Genomic DNA, 20,193 nt, shown 5'->3' with positions numbered 1-20,193 from the left:
ACCTGAGCCTGTTTGCTTTTTTTTTTTTTGGTAGATGGCCACAACCATGACCTCCTAGCGGTTACCTTTACCCATCTTACATGGATAATCAAACACTGAAGAATCCAGCAGAAATGGGAACAGCTCCCTGAACAGACAGCTCATTACTAACTATTTATCATAGGGACTCCTGGAAGTTGTTAAATGTGCATGAAATGATTCTGGACAAAGATAGTAAATTGTTGATTCTCATTCCGCTTTTTATTGACCTGCGAGTGAAACTCAACAATCAACTATCTTTGTCCAGAAGAGCTTTGATGCACTAACACTAGCACAACAAAGAACTGGAAAAGATCTGATGACATCACACATAGGTAAGAGTGTGATGTCATCCTTTCCTCAGGATGCCATCCCTGCACTAGATCGTTATTTAGCAAATAATTGTTTGCTGCTTTATCAACGCTCCAAATCTCATACATTGAACCTAGAAGGCGGCAGATTTGTTGTGATGATCGCTAGGTGTAATAGAAATGCACTGGTTACAGTGCAAAGGTATTCTAATAGGAATGTGTGCAAACATATACTACTTACATTTACTTTTAGGGCATTCAGCAGATGCTTTTGTCCAAAGCGACTTACAATAAGTACATTTGTCACAAGAAAGAAACAACAACATATCACCGTGGATAAAGTAAAGAATAAAAAAAATAGAAAAGGTTACTATTGCTATTACTAATACTATTTGATGAGTTGCTGTAGCTCCTTGACAGGTAAAGAATCGTTAGCCAGGTGACATTTTCCAGGATGATCCTAGATGTTTTTTTTTTTTCCTTTTCTGGAATGGCCCTCATTCAATTTGAGGGGATTGCATTTTTATGAAAACAAGGGGGGAAAAAATGAGAAAATCTGAAAGAAAAATTTACTTTTTAGTATCTGTTTATTCACAGGTTATCCATTTGATGAGATTTCTCAGGTATTTGTACCCAGTGGAAGGTCCCGACCCTCTGATTCAGTGTTAGTGTTATGATCAATTCATTCGTATACATGATTGAGGAATCATGTATATGAATGAATCCAAGGTCCAAACTGAACTGAGAGCGCTGGTGTCTTGTGCTCCATATTTTTCGGGTAAATTTGACAGTTTTAACAACCAGGAAGAGAAAAGTTAACACCCAATTAAATGTCCAGTGTTAGTCCAGTGCAGTGTGGTTGCAAATTTGCCAGCTGAACATCCCCCAGTTTCATTTTCCCCTAGAGTTGCTGCTAAAAACATGAATGTGAATTGCTGTCTCTCGAGCCAGTATTAAATCTGTCTGGCTCTTGGTTCGTGTTTTGGGCTACTGTAGAAACATGACGGTGCAGCATTGTAGATTTGAACAGTAGATATTAAAGGCTCATTCGGAGGGAACAATAACACTACGATTTTCTTAGATTCAGGTGATTATGTGTCAATGAAAACCTAATTATGAATCTTGTTTCCATTTTTTCTCCCAATAATTCCACTAAATCCTATACACTGGACCTTTTAAATGAGTACCAAGTGTAAAGAAATGTCATTTTAGATATCTTGGATAAAATGTTTAGCCTCTGCCACCCCACCTCTGACTATGGGAGGACACTGGACATATTGTCCACCACTGTTTTTTTCTCCCTAGCTTTGAGATGCACGTATCAAATGTGCTCCGTTCTGGACAAAAACACTCACACAAAAAAATACTCAACTTCACAGCCATTTTGCTTCCGAGGTAGTGTGTGCAGCTCAGCCTTGTAATCTTTGCTTTTGTTTGGTGTATGAACAAAACCAGCAGGTAATGACAGCAAAACCGACAACAAACCGCCTATTCGGATCCAGTCCGAGGAGCGGAGCACTGTGGAAATGTGCGTTTAACCTTCGAGCTCTGCCTCGGCTGCAGGGCTGATTGGCTGGATGAGAGGGCTCTGATTGGGGACAACTCTCACTAACTACCCACTAATTTAAAGGCTTGATTGGCCGGGTAGTGAAGGGCAAGCCAACCTGTGTGACAGCATGGTGCACTTTGAATGTGTCCCTACAGCCACATGTCGCACGTGTGTGTTGGAGCAGCGGGAAGCAGATTTGGTGTGTTCCATTATCTTTTTTTTTTCTTTCTCTTTGATAAATATGGATTAGCATTTTGCATGGTGTTGCATCTGAATGGGGAGACAGTAGCATTGCTAAGACGGCTGGAAAACAGAGGATTACAAGAGGCTTTTTCCACCGTAATTTGATTTTAAAAGAGTCTTACCTTTGTTCTATGTGCCCAGTTAGGATGTGCTGGGAGGTTGAGATTAGCACGGAGAATCAAGTTTGTGACAAAGCCGATTAAGCAGTTGAAACAGGGCCAACAACGTTTTCTTGTGAGAAAAAAAAAAAAATTAATTCAATGTATTGTTTCTCCTGTCACACAAAGCGACGTTTCTATTTCCTGTTCTGATTGTATGCCAAAAAATGTGAATGTATTTAGAATTGTATTTCACTGTAATACAGAACATGTTTACTCAACCACTCCGACCGGACAGGTAGAGGTTTCGACATGACATAAGAGGAGAAGTGCACAATAATTTCATCCGTTTACAGATAAAAAGAAAAAAGAAAAAAAAATGTGATGACATTTTGGTCTGGTCAGAATGAATGCAGCTCAAGATGTACTGTGGTCGTTTACTGCCATCCACTGGTTACACTCCTGCATGTCAAACCATGCGTGTTCCATACCTTGATTCAAGGTGTATGTTTTAGAAAGAACCAGTCAGCCTTTAAAAAAAAAAAAAAAAAAAAAAAGAACTAAAGGCTTGTTGTTGTTATAACCCATCCATGCAAAATGGGCTGTTAAATTAAAAGTGTTGAAATGGGCAGAGTAATAGAAATGCCATAGAAATGAATAATAAATGTATCAATCAATGTAAACAATCTGCAAAGTCACCATGCATTTAGTGACAGTATTATTGATTTTCCAAATCCACAGTTCAGGTCTACTTTTGAGGTCACAATAAGATTCAGTTTTCAATTTCCGAATGTAGAACATTTATAGCTGTAAGCGATATAGTTTAATTAAAATATATATGAAAACAATATTGACCCGTCGATTGGGAATTGGGAGGTTTTCTCACCCGTTTGTGTGTTTTGCACGTATGCAAGGGCAGAGAGAGAGAGAAAAAAAAAATACTTGGAGAATTGCTTATCATTTGCCACACGGTCTTCCTCAGCACTTGATCGTGGTATTGTAGATTATCAACTAAATAAATAAATAAAAATAGATAAATAAAAAATACACACCCCACAAAGACACATCATTTCAGAGGTTGGTAGCCCTATTCACCATCTCTGATATCCAATCACATTTGGCCTTTATGGGGCAATCAAGCCCACTCCACCAGAATGCCACCATTGCTTTTACATTAGCCATGTCAAAGTATTGTCCAAAGTATTGCGTTATTTCTAGCAGTTCGGCTTCTTGCGACTTTAACTCACTCAAACACTTTCCAGGTCGTGTCAGCTACGGCCATTATGCCCTCATGTTGTATACAGGTTTCCCCCTTGTTGATGAACCACCACTAACAATATAAAGTACAGGTGTATGCATGTATCAGCTTCACCTAAACACAAGTGTGTCAAATACTGACACTTGGATTCATCGTGTTTCAAGACACAACAAGGAAGTGACCCGTGCTGGCCTAGTCTAGTCTAGGGATGGCAAAAAGGAACATTGCAGATGAGTTTCCATAATTGGGATAATTGTGAGGAACTTGAGAAACTTTGTAGTTCTATAGCATACAGTCCTTCACTGACACTGACTTTTTTGTTCTGACTGACCACGAGGAGCAGCTGACATCTTTCATGTTATTCCAAAAAAACCTAATCCGGTCACCGTGGCTGAAGGCCACATTCCCATTCAAAAACAGTTCACTTGAATGGGTAGATACACTGTGGATTCCAAACCAAAGACAACAGGTGCCCATCTGCAGAACCTCCTGAATTGAAAGTATCTACCCTGAGTACCAATAATTGCACAGTCATCTGTGTGACAACCATCCAGATATGTTCACCGAACAGTGCTATCATGAAAAAGGGTGTTCACTAAAATAGATCTGTGTTTTTATCTGTGATGCAAAAACAAAAAACCTCAAAAACTGAAATACTCAAGCCGTCCTCAGGATTAACTGTGATCACTTCAGAGAACTGTGCCATCATGTGGTTCAATTTCTAGTAGCTTGATTTATGACCAATTACATGTGAATGAATGACATTCCTATCAGTCTTTGTTTACGTACAGATAAAGATGTTTAGTACCTTCAATGCACCATGACTGAATCAGCTGAATCTTGGTTGGTGCACTTGCTGTACTTTCTCTTGTGGCATCAGCAGTAATGTTCGCGAACTCCCTCCCCTGACATACACACACTAAAAAGTGGACAAAACAACCAATAGTTTTTTTTTATTGCCATTGTGCATGAACTTTGACACTGCAGGTTACACAAGGAGTATCATGTAGTGAGTTGATGAACACTCTGACCTGCCAGTGATGTGCTCTGGTCACTCTCAGTGCTGGTTTTGTATCAGTTGATGGCTTTAACAACAAACTACTTGCTGATCCAGCCCCCATGCTCATAACCAAAGTAATGCGAGATGAGATGCTTGTGTCAAAGAACGGACAACATCCGGGAGGACGACACCTTCTTTTTTTGTTTTTTTTCTTCTTTTTTTTTTATCCTATTATTGCACACAACTAGTTTACCAATGCCAAGTATATGTGGGACATTGGGAAAGCCATAGCTCTTGATTAAGGTGCTGAAATGTCTTAAGAAACCACAACATTGCATTGAGCCTCTTTAAAAGCCACATATATACAAAATATGAATGGAGCGCCAATGCAGGAATTCCACAAGCACACCAGATATCAAAACAAATGTGGGTTATATTTCACTCTTGCAAATGAAAGTTGTGGATCATTTACACTTGGGCAGGGAGATGCGCATTTAACAGCCTAGAGGATGGTGATCTGCACAGGATACATGAGATGTTCAGAAGGGATTTGTTGCTTAGTGGTAGCATCAGGGTGCCTACAACACTCAGTAATAACAGACAGACAGTGAGAGGGAGGCAGGCCAGTTTGATCCTTTTATCTGTGCATCAGAACAGATGAAGGTGCTTCTGTATCTGCAACCAAACATCTCTTAGTACTGTAGCTAGTCTCTTACATCGATCAAACCAAAAAGTCTGAGAGATATTTTAGGAATGAATCAGCATGAGTCTATTTATGTCTCGGATGCTATAATCTCATGGAATGCTTTTAATGGGACAGCAGTTATGCAGATTATCAGAACAGTCGAAGTTTGGATCGGCAGGTTGGGGGTTAAAAGGTGTACAAACATTCATCTTGTATGGCTAAACTTCAGTTACAGCTTGTGCAAACCATGGTGATTGTATCCGTCAGAGCCTTGATGCTTTCCCGGGACTGATCCAACAGTGCCCAATAGAACAGATTGATAACATAAACTCAGATTTGCTTGTTTCTTATCTTGTTCCTTCACCAGACTGTTTATGATTTAAAGTTGAACAATACAAGCTGAAACTTGCTGCCTTCTACTTACATATACCATATACTGCAAAGGTGTTAGTACACAGTTGTAACATTTGAATCAATCTGGTGTTGTGTACACCTGACGAAGTCTGGCATTACCTTTAGCTTTAGTTTGGCTTCTCAGCTCCTGAGAAATATATCAGACTAAACACTCATTTGGTTAGACACTAACTGTGTGTAAGTGCTATCTGGATGTTGGCAGGTAGTTTTCAGAAAGGGGTGTGTGGGCCATGAAGCCAAAATAGTAAGATGTTAAAAGCTCTGTAGAAATGCAGCAATTTGCAATTTTGAAACTAAAGTTCCTCTGTGTGACCCCTTTCATTTGATTATAAAACATAATGATTTATGCAGCTTTAAATCATAATCTCGCCAATCAAGGTTAAGCTTAGGCTGTACTTGATCTAGGTCAAATTATTGTGCTAGTGACTGTGTGAAGAGAACTTTTAACATTTGAGAATTTCAGTTTCTTCAAAGAAAAAACATGTTCAGATTCAAAGTAAGGTGCTAAATAATGCACCGCCTGAATCTTTCTTCTATATAACCTATCAACTTTGTCCTACTGCTCCCCTAGGTGTCACAAATCTTAGTCAGGACAAAAAAAAATAAAAAATCACTCCTCTGTATATTTTGTTGATTACAAAATAATAGTATCATATCGTTATTAGAGCCTGACCTGAGCCCATGTCATGGGGCTAAGGTTTTTTTTATTGAGATTTACAATAACCTCAACATGGGAAAAATTCTGAATTTAACCTGTGATGCTCTAACTATCTATCTAAAATTTCAACTCAAAGGGATTCTTGTGAAAAATGTTGGTTCTAAATCTTAAAAATCTGTCTTGATATATTTTTTTAAACGTATATATATCCTCAGGAATCCAGTATGGCTCGGGCTCAACTCTTGATAAAGTTTGCTTAAGTTTCAGATAAAACTGCTTCTTTGGTTTAGAAAACTGAGATAATTATCAAAACAACATTATTTCTGCCCTTGAGAAAAATGTTTGTACAACTTCACCACCAACCGCACCTGAACCAAATGCTTCAGTTTGATTGTATCTTCATGTGAAGGCGCCACAGACTTGTCCACTTCTGGTCCACTGTCAACGGGCTCAGGAGAGCCAATCACACATCGTCTTCAGGCTCAAGTAACGGAAAACCCACTGAACGTCCTCCGAGTCTCTGTCCAGCATGCTTCCATCAGCACACACACAGCCAGTAATGCCATCAGTCACAGTGTGTGTGTGGTCCATACAGCATCACAGGACAAGTCAGAAGGCAACCGTGAGGGGATGCCCACTACCTCAACCCTTTACTCTCTGCAGCTTTCATGAGCCCCGTCTCAGATTGGACTCAATGGAACAGTAAGGAATGATTCGTCTGGGAATGAAAAACAAAACAAAACAAAACAAAAAATAAAAACAGGAAGAAATGACAGTGAATCTGTTCTGCTTTGTCAAGCTGCAGATATTTGTATGGACATACATTCCAAATTACCTGAGTATAGACTCTGATTGTGAAATACCTGAAGCGAGGCCAGATGCAGACACTGTGCAACCAATTTGAGGCCATTTTGTGTTTCTTTTTTTTTCTTTTTTTCTCTTTGCCGAATTCTTCTCTCATTGCATGTTTTTAGAGAGGCTTAACAATGTGACCTGGATAGTGTAGACAGAATCCTGAATAGTACAGCTGTTTTTCCTGTTCCGTACATAACACAGCAATACACTTTTTTTAACAAGCATTTTCTTTCTTTTCATAGAGATATATGTGTGTATATATTATATTATATATATATATATATATATATATATATATATATATATATATATATATATATATATATATATATGTTTAGAGAGCTTATTCATACTGTGAATGTTGAAACAGAACACAACACATAATTTAATCAGAAATATACTACCAGTTTATAATGCATGCCCCTCCCCCCATCCATAGTGCTCCACTCTTCCCTCCGATGTCTGCATATGAAACCTTTAACCATCAGGTCCTTCCCTGCCAAGGACAGCTCAGACGTTATGCAGGACAGAACATTAAGGTGGCGAGTTTTTGTGGTGGCGGTGGTGGTTATTTGGGACATTGTTGCTACGTCATGCAGAGATAGGGGGGTTGAAGGGGGTCAGCACAGAGAGACGGAGGCTCCCCTGGCAGAGCAAGAGGGAGGTGTTGGTGGGACAGTCAGTGGTGATGTTCGGTGGTCGCTAGCATGGATCCTGGAGCCAGAGGCCAGCTCTGCTCAGGTCTAGCTGATGGCCGGGCTGTCTGTCTGGGGGTCTGCAGTCTCTGAAGGCGAGCCGGGCTCCTCCGGGGGGTCGTCTGTGCTGGTGCTGGTGGAGACCTGAGTGGGGGCACCGTAGAGCGACGTGGCCCCCTGGAGCTCTGAGGCGGAGCCTGTGTTGTCCTCGTCCTCCTCGGGCTCCGAGGCCGGGGTGAGATGCAGGGAGCCTGGGAGTTTGACAGGGCAGAACGCTGAGCCCGTTGGGATGAAGTTGACCTTGTTTTTGTCGGGGCAGGAGAACAGGGGGACTGATGCAGATGTGGACTGCCTGGAGCTGTGGAGGCACACATGCAGCGTCAGCGAGGCAGCCCAGAGGTGTTTAAATTGAACGCAAGTATGAGAACAGTCCTTACCTCATCTCCTCAAAAGCTTTAATCTTCTCACAGCCTTCGGGAGGCTCTCGCTTGAACATGTAACTGTTGTTGGGTTTTGGCGAGGAGGCAAACTTGGGCAGTGGCGAGCTGCTTCCACTGTCTGTGAAAACAAAGATACAGGGTCAGATACCCTGGAAGCGTAGTTTGAAGTGTTATTGAAACATCGTTATCGTTTTCCCCTTCTTCTCACAGCGGAGATGCACAACAACAATCCACACCGATTCTACTGTGGCCTTACATGTGTTATCCCTCTGAGGTACTGATTTGAACAGCAGTCTGTGGAGATCCTTCAGACACAAATCTACTGTCTACATATTGTCGACTTACCAATTTCTACAATGACAGATCAAAGCCACAGTTCACCCACTTCACAATATGCACAAACTGTATATATATATGAGATGTGGGGGTAAAAAAATTAACAAATTTGTAAATAAGAACTACACAGTTTGGTCCCACATAGAGTTTAACTGATTTTTTCTGTTAAAATGGTGATGTGGGGCTTAAGACATTTTGCTCACCTTCTGACCTTTCTGTGAGAGCACAGGTCAGAGCCACTTAAAGAAAGGGAACTCAGTGCAGTCTTCTTTATATATGTACTAAATTTCTGGTGTTGTTTTATACGTTTATCATCAACAAATACAAATAAATGACCAAAAAGTCCAAAACCAACACTTCCCTAACCTGTCTGTGGTTCTCAGCCCTGCGGCCACATGGTGCTCTAGTGAGCATTTGTGGCACTGGCACCATCTAACCATTCATCAGCAATCCAATCTATTCAGCTGGACCGCCTCATGGAGGGAGGAAGTCGGATAAGAGCATGGTTTAAGGCTGCTCCTGGCTAATGTCTCGTCACAGATAAAGGAAATGTGACTCACGCTGGCCAAATAACGAGAAATTTGTGATTATTGTTTCCACATCTTCACAGAGAGCTGTCTCTACCACAACATCCAGGACTATGCTGTTGCACTTGTTGGACGAACCGTGGTCTATGCTGACGGACGAACGACTACGGCGGGATGAGAAGAGGAGCACTCTGAGTGGATGTGAGCAACAAGCATCAGTAATGTGGATGGACAGTAACCGATATCAAACCTTTAATGTGAAGATGCTCGTCGTGTTATCATTATCATCTTGTTGCTGTTGTTTACATCGGCCATGGTCATGGTCACTTAAAGTGCTGTTATCGTAGGCAACCGGACGTGTTTCAGTCCCTTGAAGATGTTTCACCCCTCATCCAAGAGGCTTCTTCAGTTCTAACTAACTGGAGGGGAGTCGCAGGCCATGTGTCATTAAGGACCCGTGTGAGCTCTGAGTGACAGAGTCTTGAGGACAACATGTGGGTCGTTGACATAACCTGCCATCATGTGGGTTGCTAGGGCTTTGTGAGCCCAGGTCTGAATGGTTGTTAAGCTGCCTCGGGAGAGAACTCAGTACTGCGTTGTAAGTGGTGGATAAGTAATGTCTTAGGCCACCTTCTCTGTTCAAAGATGGTTGTTCCAGTTTGATGTAGATTGATTCTTTTATACTCTTTCAAACCATCTGTCTGCTCTTGGTGAACTGGAATAGCCATCTATGAACAGAGTAAGTGGCCTATCATATCCTCTGTTGTTGAATGACACCTTGAACCATATCCTTTAAATATTGACCAATGTTCTCTGCACATTCACCGCAATAAAAGTTTGTCAGAGCCAATTAAACAGCTCTAGCTAGAGGAATCCGAACTATCAGCAAAAACAATGCACTCACTGTATTGCACTGTAATGTACTGGACTGTACTAAATGTCTCAAGGAAACTGTTTCTTCAAGTGTTGTCATAATGTGAGCATATTTCATTGAAATGAGAATCAAGTGCTTTACAGCCCACTATCCCAGGTCTCAATGGATTGTGCCATAATACTTCCCATAAAAATAAGTCCATATTTTAAATAGCCAAAAGGAACATGCTAATTAAAGTTAGCATGCATTCAGCCTTGTTGTAGGAAGCACATTCTTTGACAATGTGTTTGAATCTAGCAATGTGCCTCCTACTTACAGAATATAGGCTACAAAATTAACATAACATGGAAAGACAATGGAAATCACTGCTGTGGTAAGTAAAAAAGTTTGCAGGGTAGATACTACTTGAAAAAGTAGACATACATTTACTAATTCAGTCTGCCTGGATTCCTTGCTCAATCTGCAGAGTTTTCTAAGATCCACCAGAAATACATTTCTCTGACAGCCTACTCCAACAATGACCCCAGCCGCATCTTCATGTCAAAGCTTCTACAATAAGCTGATGTTCTTCACCTTTATCACGGTCATACAGTAGATCCTCTGTGGAGTAAGGACTGCCATCGTGTGATCCTGGTGGGCAGGCAGGCGAGGGGCAGGGCGACAGGCTGGAGCAGCTGCTGGACCGGCCGGGGGCTGAGGGAGTCTGGGTGTCCACACTGCGAGTGCTGCTGCTACGCTGCTGTGGGGGGAAGGGTGCCCGTCGCCCATCAGGAACCTCCAGGGACTGAAGAGTCCAACAGGAGACAGATAACAGGGAAGAAATCCGTACAATGATCATAGTTAGAGTAACATACAGGTTTATAGATACACCAGCTGGTGAAACTCCATTCCTCTATGAACTGAAATGAAAAAAATAGCCCCACCTTTAGCTCTTCCTTCTCTCCATTGTCTTTGATGAAGACTTTCTCCAGCTCATGGTTGATGCCCTCCATGCTGCTGGGCACCCTGGAAATGGAGGGCTTTGGCACTGTGATGTTGGACAGCGGCATCTGGGCCGACTTCGACATGGAAAAGTGCTGCAAAAAACACAGATGTACATGCACACACATATTATTACACACACAGTATTTGATTTAAAAAAAAAATGATGTCCTTTTATATTTGAACCTTTTCCTAATCTGATATAATAATGTATTTACAGTAGTAGATAGTATGTGTTTCTGTGCTGCTAATTGTTTCTCTCAGTGCTTTTGTGGCTTCTAAAAGAACCTGTGGTTTGGAGTTTAGTTTCATTTGTGTGTTCATGTCTGTGTTCTACTGCTGATGCACACATGAACATTTCCTGCTGTGGGTGCTTCACAATAAAAACCTAACACAGTTGGACCAACAAGATGCTGTCATTGTTATTGTCATAGGTTGCAGGAAATACAATGAGGTTGTGCAAGCTGACCAACTTAGCAAAGCTTCGTTCATGGTGCTATTCGTCAGTAAATACAAGTCAAATCAACCAGATATGAACACACTGCAATCTGCCAGCATTGACCTTAAACTTAGTGAAGAGATTCAAACATTCCTTCGTTTGCTAGTTTGTGATTAATACCTGAATGTGGCTGGTTGTGGAGGCGTGGCTGGTGGTGCTGGTGAGGGCGGTGAGGGTGATGGCGTTGTACTGGAGGGGGGAGAGTCGGTCCTTGTCTTTACTGCAGCGTCCTCCTTGTTTATAGCACTGGAGCTGCTGCCGGAGCTTCACAATCTGCTTGAAACAAACAGGACAAGAGGAACAGGCATGACAAGGAGAGACATAAACATTAGCAGGCGGATGGACCAGCAAGTTATTACAGAAGTCAAACCATAACTCATATGGAACAAATATTAAAATGCTTTCTGCACTGTCAGACTTTCCTTCAGTGATGTTGTTGTGTTTGCCACATCGGAGGGATCATTGCAAAAAAGTGTGTATATCACCTATTACATCAATATCACATTTAAAAATGTTTTACTTATATTTTTACCAATAACATCAGTATCGATCCTGGTTTTGTTTTGGCTCTACTGAAAACGGGCATAAGTCTGATTACTTTACTATGACCTAAGCTAAAGAGAACCGACACAACAAGCTGGTAAGGTTGTGGACCTCTTTGCCCTTCTCTTAGTTCTAATTTTGAGTGGTTTATTTGCTTTACAAAAAGCACTTGTTTTTTTTTCCTTTGCTTTTTTTTCTTAAATATGACAACTTAGGAGAAGAAAAACAAGAACAAGCACAGCACGCGATACATGTTGTGTCAGAGATCAGAGAGCAGGGGAAAAGTCTCTGAGTTTTAACAAAGAAAATGTATGAACAAATTATCCATTGAGGTTCCTTGATCCTTGAGGTACGGATAAACTACAGGTTAAAAACTCCTTTTAAAGATACAAATATGTGAAATTATCAATTATCTTTTTGGTTTTAGTGTTCCATATCCGTATCAGTCATCCCTAGAAAACATGTTTTCAGTAGGAAGTAAACCACCAAATTGGAGATGCATTCCATTCCACTAGATGTCACTGTTTCCGAAACAGCCGAGAGACATGACACAGGCATCACCTGCACTGTCTGTTATTCTCTGTAATCAGCTTATGACCTCTGTCAGAACCGAAGTAATTTCACACTGGTTCATTTTTCAAATTAAACTTTCAGGTATATAATATATCAGACAGTTGTGTATCTGAATCTGTTGAAGGCCCTATGAAAGCAGACTAAGGAAGAACAACAGAGAAAGGTTAGTGATGGCCATTTATTAGTTGCAGACCATTTGTTAGTTAAGCTGCTAAAACTAGTTACTGTACACTTGTAACTGCAGCTGCTCATTTCTAATCTGCATTAGCCTTATCTGTGGCAGAACGATGAAGGAATTCCCAGTCCTCCACTGTACACCGGAACTCCAGAACATGTCCATACATGTTCCCTCACACAGACGTCACACTTGCCCTGTTTACTGTAGAAACACAACACATGCAGTACTTATCAATGCAGGCTCTGTGTGAAACGGCTGTTATGTGATCCCCATATTTGGTCCAATGAACCAGTAACACTGAGCAGTCCTGCAACCTCTTTGTTCACTCTCAGCCTTCACTCAGGCCAGTACTTCTGTTCTGCAGCAGACAGTGAAGTGAGTCTCACATACGGTTAGGGGTCTGACATTAAACTGCAGTGAGCTGACAACAGTGTGTACAGTCTCAGCTCACTATTTTCCCATTCATGGCGATCTTATCTATTAGGATAGACAGAAATCAGAAAGATCTGGGTTAAAAATAAACGAGGCATCAGAGTTTTTCCACAGAACAGGGAATTTTGAGAAATCAGCTTGATCTCTACCAACTTCTGATGGGCATTAGTCCATTTTCTGACAATGTAGCCAATTCATTAACAGTTATCTGTGATTGACTGAAAATAAAACATTACAGATTAACTAGTGATTCAAATAAAAATCATAAGCTTTATTGGACTTGCATTCTTTTTTTTCTAAGTTTCATAAGAAAGACTTGGTCTCAGGTCTGTATTTGAACTGGAATCAATAAGATGGTAAATGCTCACCGGCAAATTTCTGCTAGAAAAATGTCTGCAAAACCAGTGCACTAGTTGGTGTGCAGCGATAATATGTGTGGCTTGGTCTGCTGGGAAACACGAGGGCAAGGAAGTGCAATGGAGCCAGCTGTTATTTGTCTCTTTCCTAACCCTTCCTCCATTACACTCAGGAAGAGGAGAACTTGGTTGTCAAAGCTGGTTTGTCTGAATACATTGCATGTTAGTGATCAGCATCACAGGCAGGTCTGCCACTACATTGTGGTGCAGGCATGTTAAAAACCTTGGATACAACAGCACTTCTGGCCACATAGCTATGTGTGGACCTTGTGCAATTGATGATGTCGCAGCAAAGACAAATTATTATAGAAGCTTTTTAGTAAATCTCTGGAATCAGAGAGTCTTACTGGGATTGCACAGTGTGTCGCTGCTTGTCCTGGTGGCAATAATTTTCTTGTCTTTTTGCTGTTTCATAATAGGCTTTTTTGTCGCCTGGAAATTGTCATATTCTGTTTGCATCAAAAGCTGTTCTTTAGAAGGTTAAGGTGTAGACTCATGGGCTAGCCTTTTGCCAACGTCCAATATCTGCTAAGTTAATTCCGCAAGGCGCTAAGTTCTTTCTTTTTTGCTGTGAGCTGCGAATTCTCCCTCAATACTGGCAACAGTGAGTTGAGAACTGTGTGTTTCCCTATGAGACGAGAAAAGAACTGAGGGTTATCCCAGTTGGGGCAATGGAAACAAACAAGCACAAAAAGACCGCCAAATAACTTTGCTGATACAATAATGAAATGGCCATTGTTATCTCCTACTACACATATTGGTGTGAATGGAACACATTTCCTTATTAATATTGCTGCCCCTCTCGATCTGTCCCCAGAGTTGGAGCCTAATACCTGAAAATATCTCATTTTAGTAATGATATCAATACTGCTGGAAGACCAAAAATAAACCCACACACGCTATAAGCATGCACAGGACAGACACGGCGCGTATCACATACAACCACACACGCATGTACAGTAGCACAATAAAGTAATGGAAAGTGACATGAGAAAAGTCACATGACGACCTGTGGAAGCACTAGTGACAACAAATCTTGCAATAAGACTAACTGTGAAAGCACCTCTAGTGGTAAATGAAAATGCCATTTCAAGAGAGAACTATGAATCATTATCATTCCTACCTGGTGCCATCGGACTCTATAATGCTCACTCCCACACAAATCATTTTTGTGCTTTAAATTATAACTGTAAATCAATTTATCTAACTCAGTATTTTATTTTATAACTAGTTCAGCATTTCATTGTATATAGTATCTGACTGTTTTTGTATATTGTATATAGTACTTCATTGTTTTTACATTTACCCTTGTATTTTGATTGTTTTTTGCACTTGAATGTATCCACTGCTTTGATAACTTCATAAATCCCTGAGGGGAAATTACATAGATAGATATGGCGATGTGGTTTTCCTTCGCTGGCAGGGTGACAGAGTGCTACTGCACCACTGTTGGAATTGCTCTTTAAAAAATATCACGTAACGGTCCTCTCCAACGGCTGATTATGGCCCTGCATGGTAGAATTTTCAGAGGTGTATAACAGACTAGCTCAACACCTCATATGTACTTTATGTACTTACAGCCAGTATGCTGCTGGCAGACACATAGAAACCTCCTGGAAAGAGTGCTTTGCGGATGTACAAAAAAGAATTGCCCACGTGTAACACCTCTGTTGCCACAACTTAGTCCTATTGGAAACACAGCGTGGCTGCACAGACCATCTATTCTTTAATTTCTAGAACCAGGGAGTGACTGCACATGCCACAGTTTAGTCGCAACATAGACATTCTTCCTTGGATCTAGCTAAGACAGGAAGTTTATTCCCTGCAAAACTGTTAGACAGCAACCACCAGGCAGCTTAAGTGCATAGATTTTCATCAGCATACCTGTAAGAGCCACCAGGCATCACTTTGTCAACTCAAAACAGTTTCAGCACTCTTTCACTCTTTTGTCTCAAAAATGATGATGCACCCACTACAACACACGTCCTCTGATGTGCTGTCATTCAGATACAGACAGGATTAGACAGATGAATCTTATTATACACACTTTTATCCCTGCTACCACTGGAGTAGGCGTAGTTCTTTAAAGCAGCTGTAATGCTCATGTCTTGTAGCTTATCTACTGACATCTGTGGAATCGGCGTCAGCACTGATTCTCCTCTGCAGCCCTGTAACTTGGTAACGTGACTGTGCACACATTAGTGAGGGCTGTGCTGCCCTCTGGCCGGCCCTTATTGTTCCCTTTGCTGCAGGGGGCACAGTGTAGCCAGCTGGGCTTGGCTGACCATAAATTGCAGCAGGTTATGGCCATTTCGAAGAGAGGAAGTGAGTAGTTAAGAGTAAGATAGCGTTATCTGCCACCTCCCTGCTGCTGCCGAGTATCAGCAGGGAGGAGCTAAGAGGGGCTGATAGTGCCATGACATGTCTGTCACTGCTGTACAGCATCAGCACCATGCAGACACAAAACTAAACCTGTGATGTCACACAGGAGGTTATGTAGCCTGAGCAAAATATCAATAATACAGCAACTGCAGCTCATTCACTACTATTGTATCACTTCTGTCACCTCAAAAACTTACTTACTTACATACGTCTGATAGTAAAATGAATTCATTATGTTTTCTCAGGTCCACTACGATGAGAACAGTAAAGTATAATTTCATATTATTTTCTCAAACTTCTTCATGCAAAGCCCTCATGATTAACAATGATAAACTGTTCAGGAAACTTCCAGAAGTGTAAAGGAGCAATAGGTAAACTTATGTTTATGTTTTAGTTGGAGAATGTTACACTTTAAGTCTTAATTGAAACATTAAGCCGGTCCTGGACAGGATATGCCAGAGGGGGCTAGAAATTAGGTAGTTAAAAAGTGTTTTTCGATATTTTCCAAGTAAATTTACAGTCATTCCTTTATTTATTTGATTCAGAAATACTACATGCATCTTGTCATTGTGTTGATATTTGGACTGAGTTATGTGTTTCAGAAGGAGTTTCCTTTGAGCTCCAAAACCAGTGTCGTATGCTGGGGCAGATATCAATCTGACTGGGGCACTGACAGGAAGGATGTTTAGCATTCTTATTCGATCAGCTACCAGTACATGTATTTGCTTTTACTTTCTTTGTTTGACTCTGTTGTCTCACACAATGTCCCACCCACAACACTGTCAAACTGGTTACATGTCACAATTATAGCCTTTCAACGTTGAATAAATCTGAATCTGCAAAGTAACCAGTAACTGAGGTCATCAAACAAATGTAGTGGAGAGAGTGTAAAGCAGCAGAAAAATAAAATACTCAAATATCCTCAATTACCTCAAAATTGTACTCACTACAGTACACAATTAAGTTGTGGTTAGTTACATGTGATCACTGTTTGCTCTTAATCAAATTAATTATCTTAATTATTAAATGTTATTTATATAAATGTAGAATAATAAGAGCAGTTCTTTTCTAATCAACAGAACCACAAGTCCGATTCAAATCACTATGTGTCCTAATGGCACGCTTAAACATCAAAATTATTTGCGATATTGCTATATGCATCTCAATAATAACAATAAGCTTATAATATTATGAAACGTTTGTTTTGTTATTTTTTTATTTCCCCAACATGTAATTTCAAAGATAGTTTATCAAAGCATGGGTATATAAAAGGATAATACCAAACTATTTATGCTACTATTATGTTATGTTATGTAAGTGAAACCTGTACCTAAGCCTAAATTCACATCTACAAGACAAAGGAAAATATGATGTTGGTGTCCATGATCTCAGCACCTAATGACATATTCCCTCCCTACTGCATGTCTATGGCTGAACATATCTATATACAGATACTTTGAAAATCTTTTGTGAAAACAAGAAGACAATGGGTTTCAACTTTCAAGTAGGGTCATTTGAGATCCTCCTAAGCGCCATGCAGTGCAGCTTTAGCCCTTAGCATCAAAGAAAAGGTTTAGCCTAAAGTGTTTGCATTCATGTTAATGTCATGCCTCTTTGAGCTGGTCGGTGCTGCCCCAGGACGCAGAGCGCTGGTGGCTGCTCTTCTTCTCTACTGTTTCCTCACGCCAACATCCAGGAGTCTGAAAAGAACATCGCAGCTGCACATTAGCATACTTGGATCTTAACTTGTTAAACAATGTTGTCACTGTGACTCTTATAGGAACATTCTATTCTAATCACAATTAAAATTCGATCAAAGCGATGATCAAAACCTTCGACTATTCCAGCAATGGATGATCACTCTGACAAATTCATGGACATGTACAGACTCACATGTATTCACAAACACGCTCCCCGGTGAAAGCTAAGCAGGGCTCTGCAACACAGTCATCCAAGTACACACACACACACACACACACACACACACACACACACACGCTAAATACAACCTCCCTGTCCCACATCCAGAGGAAACTGAACTGCTGTCTTGCTCATCTTAATGTGTCCAAATCAAAGGGCCATTTGTTTATTTAGAGCAGTGAGCCAGTTACTAGAGACTCCCCCCTTGTTCTGTCTTCTTCTCCTCTGTGTTGAAGAGGATGAAGCCACCAAGACCCGTCCAGATGGACCCATATTATTTTCTGACTAAAATTAAGTCAGAAAATGTGTTGTAAAGTACACAAAAAATAGTATATTTTGCCACAAACCTCATATATACATACTTTATATTAAAAAAAAAAGAGGTTTTCTGAACCATTGGACTCAAACACACAAAAAACACCGGTGCAACGCTTTCACAGCAATAAACGAGATACACTATATTGCAGAAAGTATTCGCTCACCTGCCTTGACTCGCATATGAACTTAAGTGACATCTCATTCTTAATCCATAGGGTTTAATATGACATCGGTCCACCCTTTGCAGCTATAACAGCTTCAACTCTTCTGGGAAGGGTTAGGAGTGTGTTTATGGGAATTTTTGACCATTCTTCCAGAAACGCATTTGTGAGGTCACGCACTGATGTTGGATGGGAAGGCCTGGCTCTCAGTCTCCGCTCTAATTCATCCCAAAGGTGTTCTATCGAGTTGAGGTCAGGACTCTGTGCAAGCCAGTCAAGTTCATCCACACCAAACTCTCTCATCCATGTCTTTATGGACCTTGCTCTGTGCACTGGTGCACAGTCATGTTGGAACAGGAAAGGGCCATCCCCAAACTGTTCCCACAAAGTTGGGAGCATGGAATTGTCCAACATCTCCTGGTAAGCTGAAGCATTCAGAGTTCCTTTCACTGGAACTAAGGGGCCAAGCCCAACTCCTGAAAAACAAACCCACGCCATAATCCTCCCTCCACCAAATTTTACACTTGGCACAATGCAGCCAGACAAATACTGTTCTCCTGGCAACCACCAAACGCAGACTTGTCCATTAGATTGCCAGATGGAGAAGCACGATTCATCGCTCCAGAAAACGCGTCGCCACTACTCCAGAGTCCAGTGGTGGCATGCTTTACACAACTGCATCCAGCGCTTTGCATTGCACTTGCTGATGTATGGCTTGGATGCAGCTGCTCGGCCATGGAAACCCATTCCCTGAAACTCTGTTCTACGCACTGTTCTTGAGCTAATCTGAAGGCCACGTGAAGTTTGGAGGTCTGTGGCGATTAACTCTGCAGAAAGCTAGTGATCTCTGTGCACTGTGTGCCTCAGCATCCGCTGACCCCACCCCGTCTACGTGGCCTACCACTTTGTGGCTGAGTTGTTGTCATTCCCACTCGCTTCCACTTTGTCATAATACCACTGACAGTTGACTGTGGAATATCTAGGAGCGAGGAAATTTCACGACTGGACTTGTTGCACAGGTGGCATCCTATCACTGTACCACGATGGAATTCACTGAGCTCCTGAGAGAGACCCATTCTTTCACAAATGTTTGTAGAAAGAGTCTCCATGCCTAGGTGTTTGCTTCTATACACCTGTGACCATGGAAGAGATTGGAACACCTGATTTCAATTATTTGGATGGGTGAGTGAATACTTATATAATATACTGCATATACTGCTAGGTAGCCAGATCTCTGCAGCTGCATCAGTCATTGCAACACATTAATTGTCACGACCACAACAATGTATGCAAATTGAGCCAGTCTTTGTGAATCCTGCTCAACCTTGCAATTTTTTTCTCAGATCACCACAACTATCCTAGGGGTGTGAATCGCAAATTTCTTTACTCAACTCTTCAGTGGAAATATGATTTATCAATGGTTCCAGACATTTAAATGGAAAACAATCTATTCTTTTTAATACAAAGAAAGCACTGTTTAGAAAGGAGTTGCGCATGGATGGAAACGGTGCCATGGGAATTTTCATGCATTGATGTTTTCACTTTGCATCGATGCTGCTGGATCGTTGATCATTAAATCAAAATATCATTCCGGATCGATGGACTAATATCCAATGCACTGTTTTTCAATGTTGCAAAAAAAAACGGCAATTCATAGGCTTTTTCAAGTCTGGCAATAGTTCACAGGGTATTTCCAAACTGAGAAATAAGATCACAATTTAGACTATGATTGCAATAAAATAGAGTGTTTTATTATTTTGTTGACCAATCCTTACTAAACCTTAATTTTGCATTAGAACAAACATTAGTTTTGCACTTGAAATGAAATG

The 20,193-nt window shown here is 41.0% G+C and overlaps 1 protein-coding gene across 2 annotated transcripts in view; it reads right to left on the bottom strand.

The window, feature by feature from the left end:
- Positions 1–4,414: 4,414 nt before the first annotated feature.
- The window catches only part of glcci1a (glucocorticoid induced 1a), a 35,863-nt gene continuing 20,084 nt past the window's right edge, over positions 4,415–20,193 (bottom strand). Inside the window, exons 3-8 of one of the 2 annotated variants that reach the window (XM_037093207.1) lie at positions 17,576–17,665; positions 11,562–11,714; positions 10,885–11,037; positions 10,535–10,745; positions 8,222–8,342; positions 4,415–8,142 (exon numbers count right to left, since the gene is read on the bottom strand). In XM_037093207.1, coding sequence (XP_036949102.1) covers positions 7,833–8,142; positions 8,222–8,342; positions 10,535–10,745; positions 10,885–11,037; positions 11,562–11,714; positions 17,576–17,665 — 1,038 coding nt within the window. In that variant the 3' untranslated portion in view covers positions 4,415–7,832. The remainder of the gene's footprint in view (positions 8,143–8,221; positions 8,343–10,534; positions 10,746–10,884; positions 11,038–11,561; positions 11,715–17,575; positions 17,666–20,193) is intronic. The other variant, XM_037093208.1, reaches the window with a different exon arrangement.

This window comes from Acanthopagrus latus, chromosome 3 (genome assembly GCF_904848185.1).
Source record: "Acanthopagrus latus isolate v.2019 chromosome 3, fAcaLat1.1, whole genome shotgun sequence".
Taxonomy (NCBI): domain Eukaryota; kingdom Metazoa; phylum Chordata; class Actinopteri; order Spariformes; family Sparidae; genus Acanthopagrus; species Acanthopagrus latus.
Note: the sequence above shows the minus strand (reverse complement) of the source record. Positions and strands in the feature narration are given on the sequence as shown.